An 18,886-nucleotide genomic window follows, 5' to 3' on the forward strand; every position below is an offset into this window, starting at 1 on the left:
CAGTATGGACAAGTGAGGAGTCTGGGATGCTGGGAATCTGGAAGCCAGGAATTAATCTCCATCTTAACTACTTACTGGGCAGCTCAAGCAACTTCCGTTCTCTTTTGACTGTATTTTTTCTAACACTGTTTTCTTATTCTTTAAGTAACAGCGTCAGATTTCTGTCTACCTTATTCTTCAAGCATTCCAAAGTCATGAATCAAGTATTCAATTCACGCAACATAAACTGAGCCACCTATACTGTGCTAGGTGCTGTGATAGATGCTTTGGAAACTGGTATTAATACAACTTGGTTCATGCTCTCAAAGAGCTTATAGACTAAAGAGGAGACAGAGCTCTTAAATACAAAACAATAAAGCAAATGCAATGTAAGAGACATATTAAAATTACTATGGGAAAGCTGGCAAAGGAGCTTCCCTTGGAAAGCCAAGAAAAGCTATGGTAAGGAAGGATCCTTGAACCAGGGGTTTGAATGAAGGGGTAGAAGATTTTGAGGAAGAAGAGCATATTATAAGAGAAAACAGCATAAGCAATGGGTCTGAGGTCGAGTGACCAGTGAGGCTCAAGTGGAAAGCTTGAGTAGGGCCTGGGCAAGAGGCAGGAGGATAACTTTTACAGTCTGTCCTCCTGGTGTGTGAAGAGGATAAAACAACTCTAGACTTTGAGGCATTTGAGATTCGAGGGAGAACCTGGACAATAGCAGTTTTTAGATTTTTTTTTTAATCAACTGAATAGAAATTAGATATTGCTGCAACGTTATCTCTTTATGCCTTTCCTTTTGCACAGTCTTCACCTCTCAAAAAGCTGGCCTGAAGAGTGTTATCGCTCTGCAGTTACACTGAAGAGTGTTACAACTCTTCAGGGTTTGTTAATCACACAGTCCACACCATGAGGCTTGAAATTTACCTGCACTTTGACTAAGTTCTCAGCTTGTGTGCCCTAACACTTCCAGTTATGAATTTTCTACTCTTCTCACTGATTCTGGGACATTCCTCCTCACATTATAGACTTCAGATGACGAGGGGAAACCTTCTGGAGCTCTGTTTTCTTCTTAAGCTTGGTCTGTGGTTTATAACAGCTGCCATCAGGAAAATGGTGATGGTTCAGGTAGAAACTCTCTTGCCCAACTGCTCTACATTTCTAAAGCTTAGATAAAATGAAATACTTGTTAAAATAACAGAACTTCACATTTAAAATATTCATAGCTATTTGATACACATAGAGTGAATCACAGTTTGAGCCAGAGCCAATTTTTAAGAAATACTAACACCTAGGTTTTGTCTGGTACCTTTCTTACTAACGTTCAACTGCTTATGAGCCACTGCATGATTGAACCCTGCTTCTATTTCCCAGACCTAAGTAGAAACAGTTGCCCTGATCTTTATCTTAAAACTGTAAGTCTTATATAGTTTTAAACTTCATATACATGGCTCCAACCTTTCAGGGATTTAGAGCAGACTTATAAGTGATTTTTCTCATGGCTTTAATATTAAGTCTTTAAACTACCTACACATAACTTTCCAGAGAGACCATGCTAAGTTGCCTTCTTAGAATTCCCAGTTGGCTCTCAAAGTGATTCCGGCTCATTCTATTTCCAGAAGTGAGCAGAAGCTCCTTTCTTTATGTCAAGAGTCCATCAACCCAAGGAAGTACACAGAGGGAAAAAACTATAGGTTGCCCCAGAACAGACTGGCCATTCCAACATGGAGAATTTTTTTCCTTCCATGTAGACCTTCTCTTTCTCTAGACCCTTCCCCCTTTGAAACCTCGACATATTATAAGATCTAATTAGACTTAAAGGGTTAAAACTTTCTATTAACTCCTAAAGAAGGACACACCTCCCTACAAACCTGCTTCTATTTGTTTTTGTTGTTGTTGTTGTTTTTGAAGAAGCCAGGCCCTCTTTTCCACCTGAAACATGCTTTGTAGAACTATTTCAATAGAACATGACAGGGGCTTCCCTGGTGGCGCAATGGTTGACAGTCCGCCTGCCAATGCAGGCAGGTTCGTGCCCCGGTCCAGGAGGATCCCGCGTGCCGCGGAGCGGCTGGGCCCGTGAGCCAAGGCCGCTGAGCCTGCGCGTCCGGAGCCTGTGCTCCGCAACGGGAAAGGCCACAGCAAGGAGAGGCCACAGCAGTGAGAGGCCCACGTACCGCAAAAAAAAAAAAAAAAAAAAAATAGAACATGACAGCTTTCATTCAAAAATAAATTGTTGTTTCTTCAGAAATTTTAAAGATTGCATCTTTGAGCAACTTTTCTTTAATCATTTCTCAAATAATCTGGTCTTGTTCCCACTAATCCCTAGCTCTTCTTTTGGGATGTACCCTGAATCCTTAGCCTGAAATCAGAAGCTCTTGATCCTCAGTCTTGGGCTTGGGGCTTCACCACATCAGTGAACCATGCATGTCTCAATGGCAACCAAAGATACTTTTGTTTCTAGAATTTTCCTATATTCTTTGTTCTTTCTAGATGTCCTTGCACATGTGCTACTAATTTTCATTTTGTTTGTGATAATTCCCTCAGCGACTGCTCTTTTTTCTTTAGCTTAAAATAATATGCAACACTATTCTCTGATTACAAACCCCCTCTAATTTGACCTTAAGAAACTTGGCTTTTTCAAGAGCTAGTAGCTCATAGGCATAATAAAACAACTGGGGAAAGAAGTATACATACATACCTATATATATATATAACACATATATTAAAATACATACATATATATGTTTCAGAATATGTATTTATAATAAGGTATAGGCTTGATTTGAGAGTAAACATACAACCTTAATCATTTGATTCTAATTAGATTTTACAATATGCCTAAGAACTTCAAAGGGCAAGAGTCTGGAGAAGGAGAAGATTCACATGAAAGAAAAATATCTCCATGTTGGAAAAGCAGTCTATTCTGGATGTGTGTGTGTACATATGTATATGCATACAATAAAACAAATATATATGTATTTGATGTGTACAATATTTAGTAAGCATTTTCTGTGCACCAAGCACACAGATCCAAGTGTGGATCTAGAGAGGGAAGAAATGACTAACACTTTTCTTATTCTCAAATTTCTCACAATCTAACGAGAAAAGGAAGCATAATATATGTGTAATAAATCTTGTTTTTATATAAATTAAGGACTTTGGGAACACAGAAAAGATGTATTTAATCAATTATTCCTGAGGAATTTAGAGCATTAGTAGGGTTTTGACAAGCAAAGGTTGGAAGATGAACACAAGACAGAGGCATACAAATGCACAGAATAATAAACAGGTAACAAGGACTTTGCTTTGGGAAATGGCAGGACATAAGGATAGTAGAGTAAGGCTGGGACTACATTATGAAGGTCTTTGAATGCCTTGTTAGGGTTTAACTTTACTTTGGAAATCAACTGGACACTATGAAAAGATTTTATGAGGAGAAACTAAACAATTAGATCTGCATTTTAAAACTATAATTCGGGCTATAGTAAGAAGATTGTATATAAGGATAAGGAGATGAACAGAAAAATCAATTAGAGTTTATCAATTAGGCCTACAAAAAAACCAGTTGCAGAGTTCATGCTCAGGATTATAAGGGTCTGCTCTAGAATAGCTTCAGTGTGAGGAGGAGAGGGAAACTTCTGGGAGACATTTAAAAATAGAACCTACTGGGTTTAGTAATCAACTGGTTGTGAGGAATTGGGGAAAAAGAGGAAGCAGGATGCACTGAGTTTTGGGGTTGGTTGACTGGATGTGTGGCAGTGCTAAATGAGCTAAAATTAAGAAAAAAAGAGGAGAAACATATTTTGGTAAGGAAAAGTACTTAATGGAGCACTTCCACTCAAGTGGAGTGGGGACACTCAGGTGGAAATTTACAGAAAGAAGCCAGAGCTCCAGAGAGAAGCTAAACCTAGAATTACAGTTTCAAGAATCATTGTTGGAGCCATAAAAGTGGATGAGGTCACTACCTGGGACAAGCATGAATGAAAAAGGAGCCAAACCCTCAAGGAACAACACATCAAAGGACAAAGAAAGGGAGGAACCAGGGAGAGCCTGAAAAGAGGGAATCAGGAGGCAGAAGAAGCAGAAGACAGGGTGCAACGGAAACCAAGGGGAAAGAAGGTTGCAAAACACGGGGGGAGGCCAAAGTGGCAGGATTTCCCAGGAAGAGGCTGTTGTGGATGATCAAAGCACTAGGAATTTTAGGAGAGCAATTTCAAGAGAGTGAGGATAGCAAGCTAGATTCCCAGGAGCATAATGAAGAGAAGCAGAGGAGGCAGGGGCAGCAACTCTGAACAGAGGGATTGTGTGACTCTAGGGGAACAGCAGGATTTAGAGATGGTTTGGCTTAATTTTGAAGTATTTAAGTGTCATAGAGAATATAATTTAAATCTTAAGGCCTATAGCTTGTCATCATGAGGTTTAGAACATGCAGGCCTTGTCTTCCATGTGACTGAAGCTCCTGCTTCATTTAGGATTGCCTCAAATCCTGCCATGTGTAAACGGTCACTTAAGACCCTTTTTACTGATGATGTACAATTTCTCTCTCCTGATCACGGTTTTTTCAACCAGAGGAAAATGTTATGAAAGAGCGTGTCTCACAGTAAAATGGGGTGTTACAATTTGGGTGTTAAGATTTAACTGTGAATGAACACCCACTTTGGGGACGTCAGGTGTGTGGGGACCACCAAAGAGATCAGTCACAAATCCCAAATTCTCCAGCTGAAAAGAAGCCTAATGAAAAAGCCTGGAAGGCAATATCAGGGAGGAGAATGAAAGCCAGGGGAGCAGCATACGACACACTAAAGGAAGAGGGTGATTCCAGAAGGAAAAGGAGTCAAATTATGTGGAAGGAAATGAAAGGAGGCTTCTTCATTTGGGATGAGAATGCCCCTGGGAGCTCGAAGTAGCACTCTCAGCAAAATGGTGAAACAGAAACCAGACGTGGGGAACAAACAGAAGGTAATATCCTAATGAGCCCTTCACTTCTTACATGAAGTAAATAACATCTTCTATATACAATGAACTTTTATATATAATGTGCCTGCGCACGTGTGTCTATATACATATATACATACATACACATTAAGGTATATTATTCACTGTTGAATGATTACTTTATTCCCCGCCTCTGTTTTAAAAAATAATGGTGAACTTGGAAACTGACTTATGCCGAGGAGAATTGTTAGATGTGCCAATACAGGGAAAGGAGGGTAAACTTACTGTTTTTGAGAGAGATTATATGCTAGAGTTTCTATGATGCTTCTTGGTAGATGACTATTCTCTCTTTCTTTCTTTTTCTCTTTCCCTCCCTGCCTCCCCCTCTTCCCCCCTCCCCTTTCCATCCAGTGGAATGGAGCACGTCTAAAGACTTTTGTCCTTTGGCTGGAGAAATCATCATGGAAAACCTGCAGACCCTGAGATGCACAATCACAGGACTCACAATGGTAAACACCATTAGACTTCCCATTCCCCTACCCCTGATGCTTGTGCTGGGATATTCACACATCCCAGCAACAGCCAACGCCCAGTCCTCTGGCAACAACTGCCACTCGTTAAGCGTGCTATGTCTGGTACCCATAATCTGAACCCCACAAAGGAGTGAGCAGACAGCATGAACCACTTTGTAAGCTGCCATGTTCTACAGAGATCAGAAAAAGACTGGCCTCATGCAAGCCTTGAAAGCTGCTGCTTTCTGGATCGCAGTCTAATCTTTGGGGAGGGATCAAAGGCTCTATGAGATCCAATTCTGACTCCCTGTCTGATGGTAAAAATAATAGCTTCATCTAACCCTCATCCCCACAGCCTCAGTTGAGATCAGTCATCAATTGGAGTCACACAATTTCCTGAGAGAAACCCTTTTCCCTTGATTAAAAAAAAAAAAAAAAAAAAAAAAAAAAATCTGCCCAAATGTGCTTTCACAGAAAAGAAATTATATGTGGTGGCACTACATTTCTCAGTAACCTGAACCAATTTAAACTGTGAATGAAAAACTGGAACAGACTGTGCTTATTTGTTTAACCAATCTAAACTTAAGTGTTAATTATTTATAGAACTATAAACCATATAAGCATATGAAATGCAGAAAATAAAAACACCTAACAAATCAGTCCGGACTGGAACAAACCCTATATTTCCTCAAACAATTAAATGCAACAAAAGTGGATCATCAAAATCTTTTCAACTGAAAAAGATTTTAAGTAAACTTAAATTAAACCTGTACCTTTTTATCCAATTCAAATAATTAATATCTTAGGACCTTCATATGTGAGAGGTAGAAGGAGAATTTTCTTGTTGTTTTTCTAAAAGGTTAGTCAATTAAAACAGTTATCTGTAAAGCATAATCCTGAAGCCCAGAATTAAAAATCTGTGTTAGGTTGCACCTCTTCAAGTTTGAACCAGCTTATTCTAATAGAATTCTTGGTGGTTGGGTCACCATCACAGAATCTTAACTTTTAGTCTTACTTACACATATACACCAGGGGCCAAAACCGTGGATTAGCAGAACAAACAAACCCCTGAATGGGTGGCCCCTACAGATGCTATTGTCATCTGACTCCCAACCCTATAGCTCACATGATGGAAGAGGGGCAGAGAGAACCCGAGGGAATTTCCGCTGCTTAAAAGAAAAAGTGATACGGTGATAAAAATGGAAAACTCTCCATAGAGAGGTTCTCTAATATTTGAACTAATTTTTTACAGGGATTAAGGTTTTGCAGTTGGTCATCCAATGAGAGCAACACAGACACTATCCTAATCACATAAAAGCCTAGAAGTAGATTTACACTTCAGAGAATCCCCATATCCTTGAGGTACCTAGAAACCCATTTTTAATGTTATAAAAATCAAGTTTATGATATGGTAGGGCCAATACTATTAAATCCCTAGCAAAGGCTCTACAACGATTGCTATTTTTTTTTAACTTCAAACACCACTTTACAAGTTTTGCAAGCAATGCTTTAACAAGTGCTGACTCCTAAAATACCCCTTTGGGTTCATCAGAAAAAAAAAATTCCTCAAAGCACAAATATAAAAGCATAAAACATTTTAAAATATTATAAGCAAACAAAAAACAACTCCTTAATTCTTTTTTTTAACTGAAGTATAGTTTATTTATAATGTTATATTAATTTTGGATGTAGAATGTAGTAATCCAATATTTTTATAGATTATACTCCACTTAAAGTTATTAGAAAATATTGGCTATGTTCCCTGTATTATACATTATATCCTTGTATCTTATTTATTTTTTACCTGGTAGTTTGTACCTCTTAATTCTCTTCTACTATCTTGCCCCTCCCCTCTGGTCACCACTAGTTTGTTCTCTACATCCTGAGTCTGTTTCTTTTTTGTTACATTCCCTAGTTTGTTTGTTTTATTTTTCAGACTCCACATATAAGTGATATCATACAGTATTTGTCTTTGTCTGACTTATTTCACTAAGCATAATAACCCTCCAGGCCCACCCATGTTGTTGCAAGTGGCAAAATTTCACTCTTTTTTAGGGCTGAGTAATAATCCATTTTGTGTGTGTGTGTGTGTGTGTGTGTGTGTGTGTGTGTGTAATCACATCTTCTTTATCCATTCATCTGTTAATGGACACTTAGTTTGCTTCCATACCTTGGTTATTGTAAATTATGCTGCTATGAACACTGGGGTGCATATATCTTTTCAAATTGGTGTTTTGTTTTCTTTGGATAAATACCCAGGAGTGGAATTGCTGGATCACATGGCAGCAGGTCTATTATGTTTTTGAGGAGCCTCCATACAGCCACAACTCCTTAATTCTTAATGTCATAAAACATTAAAGCATATAAACCATTGTCTTAATAATGGTTTTAAAACTGAAGTAGCATCAAAGAACTAATTTTTAAAATGTCTGAATAACTGAGTAAAGGATATTTATTGCAGCATTATTTATTTAGCATAAAATGTGGAAACAATCTAAATGTCCACTAATGAGGGATTGGTTAAATAAATGACTGTGTTTACCCAAAGTGAAGTACTATACAACTACTAAAAGAATGAAGCAGATCTCTAATTATTAATCTGAAAAGATGTTCATTACAACTTGTTGATCTTGTAAAGCAAGTTGATCAGCTAGAAAAAGGTGATAGTAGTTGCCACTGGGGAGGAGAAAATAAGGAAAAAGAGGTAAGGGTGAGAAACTGCAGGTTTTGGTAAACCTTACAGAACTATGACTTAAAAATTGGTGTATAATGGTTTGGGGAAGGTCAGGAAAAGCAACTATGATATTCCAATTTTGAAAAAAGAAAGCACAAAGAAACTAAGAGGGCACCCCAAATATGTTTATTATCATGTAAAAACATAATAGTCAAGAAAAGCTAGAAAGTTAAAGTATGGGTAGTGGGATGAACAAGTTCATCAGACACAGAATAAAGCTTCTAGGGTAAAACTGACTAAATAAAATTCCCAACCCATCATTCTCTCTATTTCGATACTTTGCAGGGCCAACAGTATTTTGTTCAAGTCTCGGCTTATAACATGAAAGGATGGGGACCTGCTCAGACCACGACACCAGCATGTGCCTCTCCTTCTAGTAGGTGGTGGCTGTGAACTCTCTCAAGCCTGGCCAGACTCCAACTCCAATTCCATCCTCAGGATGCCATTGCCATTCCCTCTCCCCACTGCTTGGGACTAATAAGATGTCCTCAGAGTAGCATCTGGCCACATAATGAATGATTCCTCTGCAGAAATGTTCCCCTGGGAAGCAACTCAGTGGAATGAAAGAAGAGGGAATTTGGAACCAGCAAGACTGAATTTGATACCCATTATACCTTTTATTAGCTGTGTGACTTTCAAAATTTACTTAAAGTCTCTGAGTCTCAATTCAACATCTGTAGAATGGGTCCGATCATACCCTTCACAGGGCTTTTGTGGAGATGTACTGAAATGGCACAGTAGGACTGGCTGGCCCAGAGTACACGCAGTCCATTTTAGACCTCACCTCCCCTTCTTCACCAAAAGTCTAGCAAATCTTACTTACATTCTGTCAGAAGAAAAGCTTTCTTATTAACAGGCACTCTGATACACTCTGCCACAAACAGAAATCTATAATATTTATTATGGTGGCTGAAAAACCCAGCAAAGCCCCTTCTAAAACTTAATAATTTATGTCTGGTGTATTTGGCAATTCTCTATTAACCAGAAAATTTAATTAACAAGAAGAACATCTCCAGACATACTACATGATAGAGTTTTCTGCATAATGAACCTATTGTTCTGAATTATATTTTATTTTAAAAATCTTCACTAATGGGATCATTTAAAATGGTATCATACACTTCTTGTGAAAGTGCAAACTGCTCCATCCTTTGTGGAACACAATGTACCATATTATATCAGCTGCTATAAGAACATTCGTTTCTTTTTCCCTATAATTATACATCTAAGAATCTAACCTAAAGAAACAGAGGCAGACACACAATCATGAACAAAGATGTGCACTGCAGCAATGTATTGATATAGTGAAATATCACGTGTGGTGGGGAGAACAAATATCCAATATTAACTCTGCAGTTAAATAAAGTATGGTATATATAGATCCATACTATAGAATAAAATGCAACCCCTAAAAATGGTGTTTTAAGAAATGATCCATTGTATAGAAGAAATTCTTATAAGTTTTATGTAAACAAACATCATAATTTTTTTCATATAACATTTAAACTGTGAGTTTGACTATAATTAGGTAGGGGTGTCTGCATATAACTATTAAAATTTAACAGCAGATATTTGGGTTATGAGATTATGGGCTCTTTAGTTTCCTATTTTATATATTTTTGTATTTTTCAAGTATTATAATAACCCTTTGCCCAGGAAAAACCATGAATCAGGTGGTATGTTATGGGCTTTCACATTCAGTGTCTCACTTAATCCTGACAACAGTCATTGTTCCCATCTTGTGGCTAAGCATCATATCATCATCTGTATCACCATCAACAGCAGAGCTAACATTGATAAAACTCATTATATGCTGCATGTTAATCTAAGAACTTTACACAGATTAACTCAATCTTCATAACAGACCTGTTAAGGTTTGTTATGAAGATTGAGGTGATTTTTATTATTTTACTGATGAGGGAACTATTAATATTGAGGTACATACACGCATACATACAGCCCAACAACAGAAAATTAGCCAGCACTGAAGTCAGGTCCAAACCCCATGTTCCTTGCTCTTAACCACTATGCTGTCCTCCTCCTCTATTAATAAGGAAATTAGGATTCAGAGAGGGTGTTGCCTTGCCTGGGGTCACAACTTTGGTAACATGGCTGAGCCAGGATTCAAGTCTGAACTAGTCAAGACTCTGCTGTGGTAGCTAATGCCCTGCTATCAGGCAGGCAATCAGACTAAGAGCCAGCCAACCGTTCCTGACTACTGCCTCTGGTGGATTCAGCTAGCTAAATCAGGCCACACAGAGCCTTGGACCACAAATACCAGGCATCTCTAAGACTCCTAAGTCCCCTAGCATTTGACGATTTAACTATTCCAGTCTTACTTGGACATCTTTCTTACTGAAGACTTACCAGAAACACATACGGGGAATATTGGAAGATTAAGATACTTAGGGAACCCATCTCATTCTACGGGGGTAAAAAGAGTATGTATTTTTGGAGATGGAGGGATAGAAGGGATAGAACAGCAAAAAAAAAAAAAATTAGACCTGAAGGTGGGTCAGAGGGAAACCCACTCCAAACGCAGACCCCATGCAAATTCTGATCTGTATGATGTATTTACTTATAAACACCAGATGTCCCAGTTCTATAAACTTCAAGTTCTATTCAGACACTCTCCCTCAGAGCCCATTTGAAGAGCTCTCTCCAGAATGAAAAGAACAGTTGTCCAGGTCTGGGAAGAGTTACTTATTACTTGGTAATTAACGTAGCAAATGGCAACACTTTCTAAAACAGCACATTTGATTAGTAGGGGTATCTGGCAAAGAACTGAAATCCAAACATGTCATTACAGTCACTGCAGACATGCCATGTCACTTGGAAAGAACAATATAAAAACACTCTGGTTCTATTTATAAACAGACTATGACATTGTGATGTAACATATATCAGTATTCAGATATTTACTAGAAGACAATGTATTCTAACATGACAGAATAATTGGAAATTTGGTAATATGTTCCAATAAGCTATAAAACTTTTTAAAATATTTTTACAAAAGGCCTGAATGTGTTTTTATAGACTTATGTTGTATGGTATGGTACATAATAAGAGAAAAGGACCCAGACAGGCTTGTCTGAGTTACGATCAGGAAAGCCCTGATATCACCAGTGAATGTAGGCTCTGCACTGCATTGCAATTCAAGTGTCTCGTTACCAGAACAGTGAACAGTATTATGTGGCATGATCTGCTCTTTTCCTACCACACTAAGTTTATTCCTGTCAGGCTCCTGATTTCTTAATATATTTTCAATTTTCTCCCTCATCCCTAAAGTCTCCTATTTTATGTAGTCATCAGAACCTTCCAAACATCTATGAGAAAGACTCATTCTTTCCAAAAACCTTGGCATCATGTCCAGTGCTCACTCGGGCTGCAATTTAGCATTAGCAATTTTCTAATGTACCATAAAGTCATCAGCTCAAGCTCACCTCTGATGTAATAGGCCTCAGCTGAAAGAGCCAGGTCCACTTCATCTCCCCCTGCACTGATGGCAGTATTAACACTCATTAGAATGTATTAGCACGTTCAGGGCCATATAGTAATTCAGTCCCCCAGGAGTCTTACTCAAGCCAACAACATTGCTCATCTTATCTGAGTACTTCAGATACATTCATCCAACTAAGGAAACAAACTCATAACGGCCTCTGGGAATACATGAGAGCAATGTTTATTCTCACTGTGTCCAGATACCAGGGAAACTATAGATAGTCCAAGGGCCACTTGGAGTTCGTTCCCTCAAACATTTCCAAATTTCCCAGTAAAAGATCTTTCCTAGCCCATCCTACGTGAACACCATCATGCTTCTAGTCACAGTGCCTCACCAACATTTAATGAGCATCTCCAATGTGCCCAGAATGGTGCTTTACTTACAGTACTTCTTTGAAACCACAAATAACCTAAAAAGAGACTCAAAAGCTCACTTTACAGAGAAAAAACCTGAAGCAAAGAGAAATTAAGTCACAGTTTCTGCCAACAAAGAACAGAGTCCACAGAAAGCACCTATGCCAATTCCCTGTCTCCAGAGTTGACCACAACTAAGCCACACCACACAGACTCCAACCAAACTCTGACCCTCCTTCTCAAAAGAAAACAAAAACAAAAACATGTCCATGGTATAAGGAAATGAGCACTATACGGAGGGTCGTGAGACTATGTTATAGTCCTGGCTATGCCACCATCACCACCAAGCTGAAAAATTTAGAACTGGAATGGTTATCTCTGGGCCTCAGTCTTCTAAGAGGTAAAATGAAGAAGGGTACATGGGGGAAGGTGGGAAGGAGGAGGAATTAGAAAATCTCTGAGGCCTTCCTCTTCAAAGGGAATTATCTGCTAAGGTTAAGAAATGATGTTTCCATACTCACCACTCAGGAAGTTAACTTTCCAACAATGAGTTCCCTTCTTTTTAAGTTATTATTTACATAAGGCTTTCCACATAACATTGCACTGGATAGCTAATGTACCTCTCATCTAATCCTCACAAAAATCCTGCAAGATAGGTACTATACTCCTTTTTCATACTACGGAGTAGAGGCCCTGTCAGTATAAGTAATTTGTTTTACAGACACTGAGCTAGGAATCAGAAGAACCAGGGCTCAAACCCAGGTTTATCTGACTCCAGAACCTGCATTCTTTCTAACTATGTTGTCCTACTCGGCCTTGGATGGACCAATGCGGAATGCTTTTACCTAACCTTAACTGTCATGGCATCTGCTTAAGTTTCTAAACAAGGGAGACTCCATATTTTAAAATCACTCTAGGTGGAGGGAATTTGAAACTTGTTCGATTAGAATTTAAGCCTCAAATATACTTGTGAACTAACGGGCTTTTCTCGAAAAGAATGTCTAGCAATTTTAGAGAAAGCATTTCAACCAAGAAGCACTTAAAGTTGTTGCTTTTGAAAGATCCAGAAAGTAAAACCAGGGGAAAGAGAATAGGGATGGACTATGAAATGACTGACCTGCCGAAAAAAAATCTAGAGTTGGAGACAGCAGAATTATAATCTTGACATTAGTCCCATACGGGTTATTACTCTTGATATCATTATAGCCAAATGGAATGAAAATAGAAGGGGGAGAAAAATCTCAGTGGGTATTGCAATTTAAATTTGCCATGTAAGCTAATACTGTATATTTAGAGACTGAGCAGACAGGGTGGTTGGTGGCTCGGAGTCTGTGCAGGAGTTGCTGTGCCAGCTAACCAAAGCAGACATTCATTAGAGCAAAATGTAGATTTCCATTTCTTGGCATCTGACATGGGCTCTTTCCTTGGAAAGAAATGTCAATTTGGCCAAAAGTGTCAAACCTACAATAAAAGCATTGGGACCGTGGATTTCATCTAGTCTGCACATTCCCACCCCTTTCTTTCCTACTGTGAAAATCCAGTGGCGACTTGGGGTGCTGAGTGGAGAGGTGACAGGGAACTGATTAGGACACAGACGCTGAAAAGGAGGGTAAGGAGCTGGGGGAGGGGAAATTGGACTCCCAAATTCTCTATTTTCTTTTGGCTTTCAATTACCATTTTCTCTTGCCTTAAAACTGCCCAACTCGAGAAACCAACCACAATTGCTGTTTTGCACAGGGCCTGAAAAATGGCAGCTTCCAAACCCTTGGTAATGCCTGCTAGCTGTGCAAGTACTGGGTGCTCATCCGCACAGTCTGTGGGTAGCATGAGCAAAACTCAGCTCCCGAGGCAGTGCAGGCAAGAGGCCTCGCCTACTTGAAAATTTTACTCTGTTTGTTTCTTTTGTTCAATAGACTGGAAAGACTATGACGACAGAGCGCCTAGACACAAGGGACAGAGTGAAGTTTTGGAAGGTCTGCTGCAGCAGGTCCGAGCCCTTCATCAGCATTATAGTTGCCGGGGTAAGGATAAAAATCTGTGCTGGGCCATCGACTGAGGTCTCGGTGGCGCCGGTAATTTTAGCAGTTTCCTAACTGGGTCATACCTTCTCATTCATCAGGGAGGGAGAGAGATATTAATATTTGTACATCTGGAATCACTTTACAGCACTATCTTACTTTAACCCTTCAGAAGAGACTTCCCTCTCCCTTCCTTCCCTTCCTCTTTCTTTTGCACCCTCACTCCATAGGAACAGTTTGAAAACAAGCACAGGAAAAATTGCAGCTGCCCTTAGTTCCCTTCCCTTTAAATTGTACCTTCACAAAACTTCTCAGTGTGCTGAGTCTTCGGGATATTCACGCTCAAACTTTTCACCTGCAACAAAAATTCTGTGAACATCCCTGAGGAAGCACAACCAATTATAAAAGCAACAATAATATTAAACTTCTGTGTACATTTATTATAAAATTTACATACAATTCACATCCAATATCTCTTTTTCAATCCTCATTTTGGCAATTATCACTGAGGCTAAGTGACTTGACCAAGGTCACAATGCCAAGAAGAGACAGAATCAAGATACCAACGTAGGTTTTCTGTCTCCAAGCCAGTCTTCCTGCCACACCTCGTTTTTGTCTCCCACCCTTACATCAGGACAGGGCACTGGATTTTAATCTTCCCCTATACTACTGCTCAAGAGGAAGTAGAGCATAAGTTCTCTAGACCTAGCCAACTACACCCAGAAAGTCTCTGAGAAGCTTTAAAAAGATTATTTTCTACTTGGGCTGTTCAAATGGGACAGGGTCAGGTTTCTGATCTGTGTAATGATTCGTGGAGCAGGCACTTAGTTTTATTTGGAGAATTAAATTTCCATAAAGTTTTCATTTTCCATGCTCCTTCACCCATCACATCTCTAACTGCATTGTACTCTCTAGATTCAGGGCACTGCAGGACCAGCTAGGTTAATAATCTATGGTTGAGACTAAGAAATGCTAAATGAGTTTTGACTAGGTATAAAGAAATCGTACTTAGCATTAGCAAAAAGTTGTTCCCAGTTGCTGTATAGCTATGACAACAGAGCCCTTCAGAAATGTTGGCTATAGCTAGAAATGAGGGCAACTGTTTGCAAGAAAATAATGTTCTAATGAGTGGTTGGTTCATTAGGAGATGTAAATATGCATGGAAGAGGCTTAAGAAGGAAACCCAAGTGGGATTTCATTCTCGGATCTCTAGGAAAACTTTACCCAGACTAGGGCCTTCAACATTCCACACCGACCAAATACACTCAGTTCTCAGTTATCCAGGGCCCATTTAACCAAGACAGGCGTTATCTAGGCTCCTTTCTCTTCTTCTGCCTCTCCATCATTTCCCTGCCCATTAGTTCCTGCATGGCAGGCTAAAATAATGAAGCAATTGGATAGATTATTCTCTGCAATTCATAAGCCACTTTGTGTTTGGTCTTTATCAGAGGGGGAAAGCTAAAACTACTCATGAGAATGAGGGATTATTTTTTATATTATCTGAGGATTTAGATGTTCTCCCCATTACTACTGGATTACATTCCAATAATCAAGAAATGATTGTCTAGACAGCCCAATTATTTCTATGGTTTCCATCCAACTTTTATCATGTACCTATTTTCACCCCACAGGGATGTAAATATACACACAGTATCAAGAAAGCTTTAAGTAAGGCATAAGGTAGAACTTCCCAAAAGGGAGGAATATTTTTATATTGAAATGTATATTTAAACAGTACTCAAAGTGTGTTCCACATAAGAGTGGTTCTATAAGATGCTCAGCTGGAAAAGGGTCTCTAGTCAAGTATATTTGGATATTGTTACATTATATATCCCTCTCTTGGAAATGTAAAATAGACATTAAAATATTAAAGACTCTAATAAAAAGAAATTTTGAATTTGGTTAAGCAAGCATTTTCCAAACTTACCTGGCCACTGTAAAACATTTTTTACAGAATTAGTGTTCCAAGCCACAAACTTTGGGGAACACTGACCTATAATATGCCAGGATAAGAGAAATGACCTTCCGAGATGATACAACATAAATCTCTCTAAATCTAAAAGGATAAATTAAGGATAATTAGGTACTGCATACAGAAAACTACAAAATTGTTATTTAAAATAAACTATATTGATACTACGTGGTTTACAAATTTTATAATTAGAAAAAACAATTACTTCAAACCCCAGTTCACCCACTTACTGTGTGTACTTAAGAAAAGCATTTAACTTCTCTGAGCCGTAGCTTCCCTATCAGAAAAAAACAAGCATAATAATATGTATCTTTCAGGACTGTTACAAGAATTAAATTAGATAATGTATTAAACTCATCTGGCATGAGTAGGCACTTTACAAACTCTAGCTTATTTTTTTTTCATTGTTCTTCCAAATGAAGAATGAGATGCTCTCATCCTCAGCATTTTATGTGTCCTAGAATTAAAGTATAATCACTGACTCCATTGTAATGAGCCTGGAGTACTCAATAGATACACAGCATATTCTAAATGCAGAACTAATAATAAAACATCCCTTCTCCTACCAAAGCCCTGCATGGGAGATACCAAAACCCACATTAATTTCTCTATTTTTGGCTAAAAAACTGGCCACAGCTAATTCGCATCTTCAGTACTGGGACGGAAATTCAATGGAGATGTTGAGTGGCCTTTATTGTCCACAGGGTTGATGCCCTGACATACACAATGAATTATAAAGAAGTCAACTGTGTTCACTAAAGCAGTCCCCTACAGGAGTGAATTTCAATTATCATCCAATTTTTCAACTGGCAAACATTAATTGAAACACTGTCTCCTACGTGTTAGGTGCGAGACATACCAGTATGAATAACATAAGCTCTCTATGCTCCAAGCACTTAAAAGCTAAAGATCTGCTTCATTCAGAGTCCAGAAAACTAACCATTGCTCCAGAGCCCTGAACTAAGCAGAGACAGAATAGAAGCCACAGTGGTTCTTAGGAGAAAAGTGAGTTTAGACCTTGTATCAGTCAAGATAGGCTATATCATGCTGTAGTATCCACATGACCCCCCAAATATTTATTTCTCCCACATGCTATAGGTCTACCACCGGTTGCCTGAGGGCTGGCTGTCCTTCTGTCTTGTCATGATCCTCTTTCTGGAAATATATTTCAGCACCCATGGGAAAAGGAAAAGAGACTCTTGAAGGTGTCATGTGGACAAGACTTTATCATTTACACTCAAAATTCATTGATAAAACTGGTCACATGGCCCCAACCCAACCACAAGAGCTCCAAAAGTACAACTGTATTGTACCATGTGCCCAAACTGGAGGAGACCTGAAATACTGGACATTTTCATGGGTCCCTTTCCCAACTGGTAGTAGCATTTCTCATTTTTCTCTTTTTTTTAGTCTAATTTTTTTAGTTTAGTTTTCATTTTTATTTAAGTTATATGTGACTACACTCTGAAGGCAGATTATGTGGGTTCAAATACAGGCTAGACATTTACAAATCTGCATGACCTTAAGCAAGTTGCCAGCTTCTCTATACCTCGCTTTGCTCACCTGTAAAATGCAGATAAGAATTATATAAACCTGTCGGCCATCTGAGGACTGAATTACTTAAAATAAGTAAAGCACTACGAAGAACTTTATTATGAATGAAAAAACAATTTCTCCCATCCTCCATTTTCTCTTCCCTAGAGGCTCAATTATTTTGATATTTTCTCCATATCTCTAAATAACAGGCTTATAATTGCTAATTCTTGATTTTTAAAAAAATATACAAAGTAGAATTGGTCCTTCATTAAAATGATTTGTATGTTAAATATATATATATAGTTATTATCTCACTAAGGAAGATGATTATTTCTTTTTTATCCCTCCACCCTCTTCTACGTATATGTAATTCCTACTCCCTCATTCTCCTAATATAGTCATTTAATAAGATCAATATTTATTGCTAACATTATAATGATCGTATAAATTTTATGATTATTTTCCTTTCCTGGATAACTTGTTTCCTCTGTAGATAATAATCAACTTTTATTATGTGTTTTTTTATTTTTCCATGTGCTTATAACCAATTAATCCCCAAGCTATTCTCCAGTTCTCTCAATTTTCTCTCAATACAATCAGATACATAAGTACTGTTTCAAATGGCATCTTCTTAAAGAAACCTCTCATAGAGCCCTCTGACCTGCTCCAATCTAGCCTGGTTACTGGCTGCCTCTATGTCTGTTCCTTACTGGCACCCTAGGATCTCCTTTCACCACCACGTTGAGCACTCTTCTTGCCACTCTCCAATACTGGATTTCTTCTTTTTTGTTTACCATCTCTTCCTTTTTCTGGGGTTTGTCTGCCATTGGTGGGAGCCTTTCCTCTAGTAGCTTCCTGTCAGGACACTTGGGAGCTAATTTTTGGATACATTAAGTGTCTTAAGATGTATTTATTCTATTTAATATTTATTTAGGATAAATAAGAATAAGTATAGAAGTAGATAAGTATAGTATTCCCAACTGAAATAATGTTCCTTCATATTTTGAAGGTGTTGCTTCATTGCCTTCAAGCTTTCAGTGCTGAAAAGTCTGATACCATTCCGATTCCAGAAGTTTTATATGAAATCTACTTTTTCCTACCCTGGAAGGTTTTAAGTTTTCTTTTCACCTTCAGTATTCTAAAATTTCACTGTTATGTACCTTCATGTGGCTCTATTTTTGTCTGTTGTGCTGCACATTTGGCAAAAGCTCTTTCAATACAGAAACTTATAGCCTTCAAGTATGGGGTATTTTCTTAAATTATTTTTTATATTATTTCTTCCCCTCCTTTTGCTCTGCTCTCTCCTATGAGAACTCTTATTCAGATACTGAACCTCATGGACTAG

The 18,886-nt window shown here is 38.4% G+C and overlaps 1 protein-coding gene across 2 annotated transcripts in view; it reads left to right on the forward strand.

Moving 5' to 3' along the window:
• The window catches only part of ANKFN1 (ankyrin repeat and fibronectin type III domain containing 1), a 154,994-nt gene that overhangs the window by 79,491 nt on the left and 56,617 nt on the right, over positions 1 to 18,886 (forward strand). For both annotated transcript variants that reach the window (XM_027087289.1, XM_027087288.1), the window contains 3 exons: positions 5,326 to 5,423; positions 8,446 to 8,536; positions 13,929 to 14,036. In XM_027087289.1, coding sequence (XP_026943090.1) covers positions 5,326 to 5,423; positions 8,446 to 8,536; positions 13,929 to 14,036 — 297 coding nt within the window. The remainder of the gene's footprint in view (positions 1 to 5,325; positions 5,424 to 8,445; positions 8,537 to 13,928; positions 14,037 to 18,886) is intronic.

The sequence above is a fragment of the Aethalodelphis obliquidens genome, unplaced genomic scaffold (genome assembly GCF_003676395.1).
Source record: "Aethalodelphis obliquidens isolate GAN/ISIS:26980383/991018 unplaced genomic scaffold, ASM367639v1 scaffold58, whole genome shotgun sequence".
Taxonomy (NCBI): domain Eukaryota; kingdom Metazoa; phylum Chordata; class Mammalia; order Artiodactyla; family Delphinidae; genus Aethalodelphis; species Aethalodelphis obliquidens.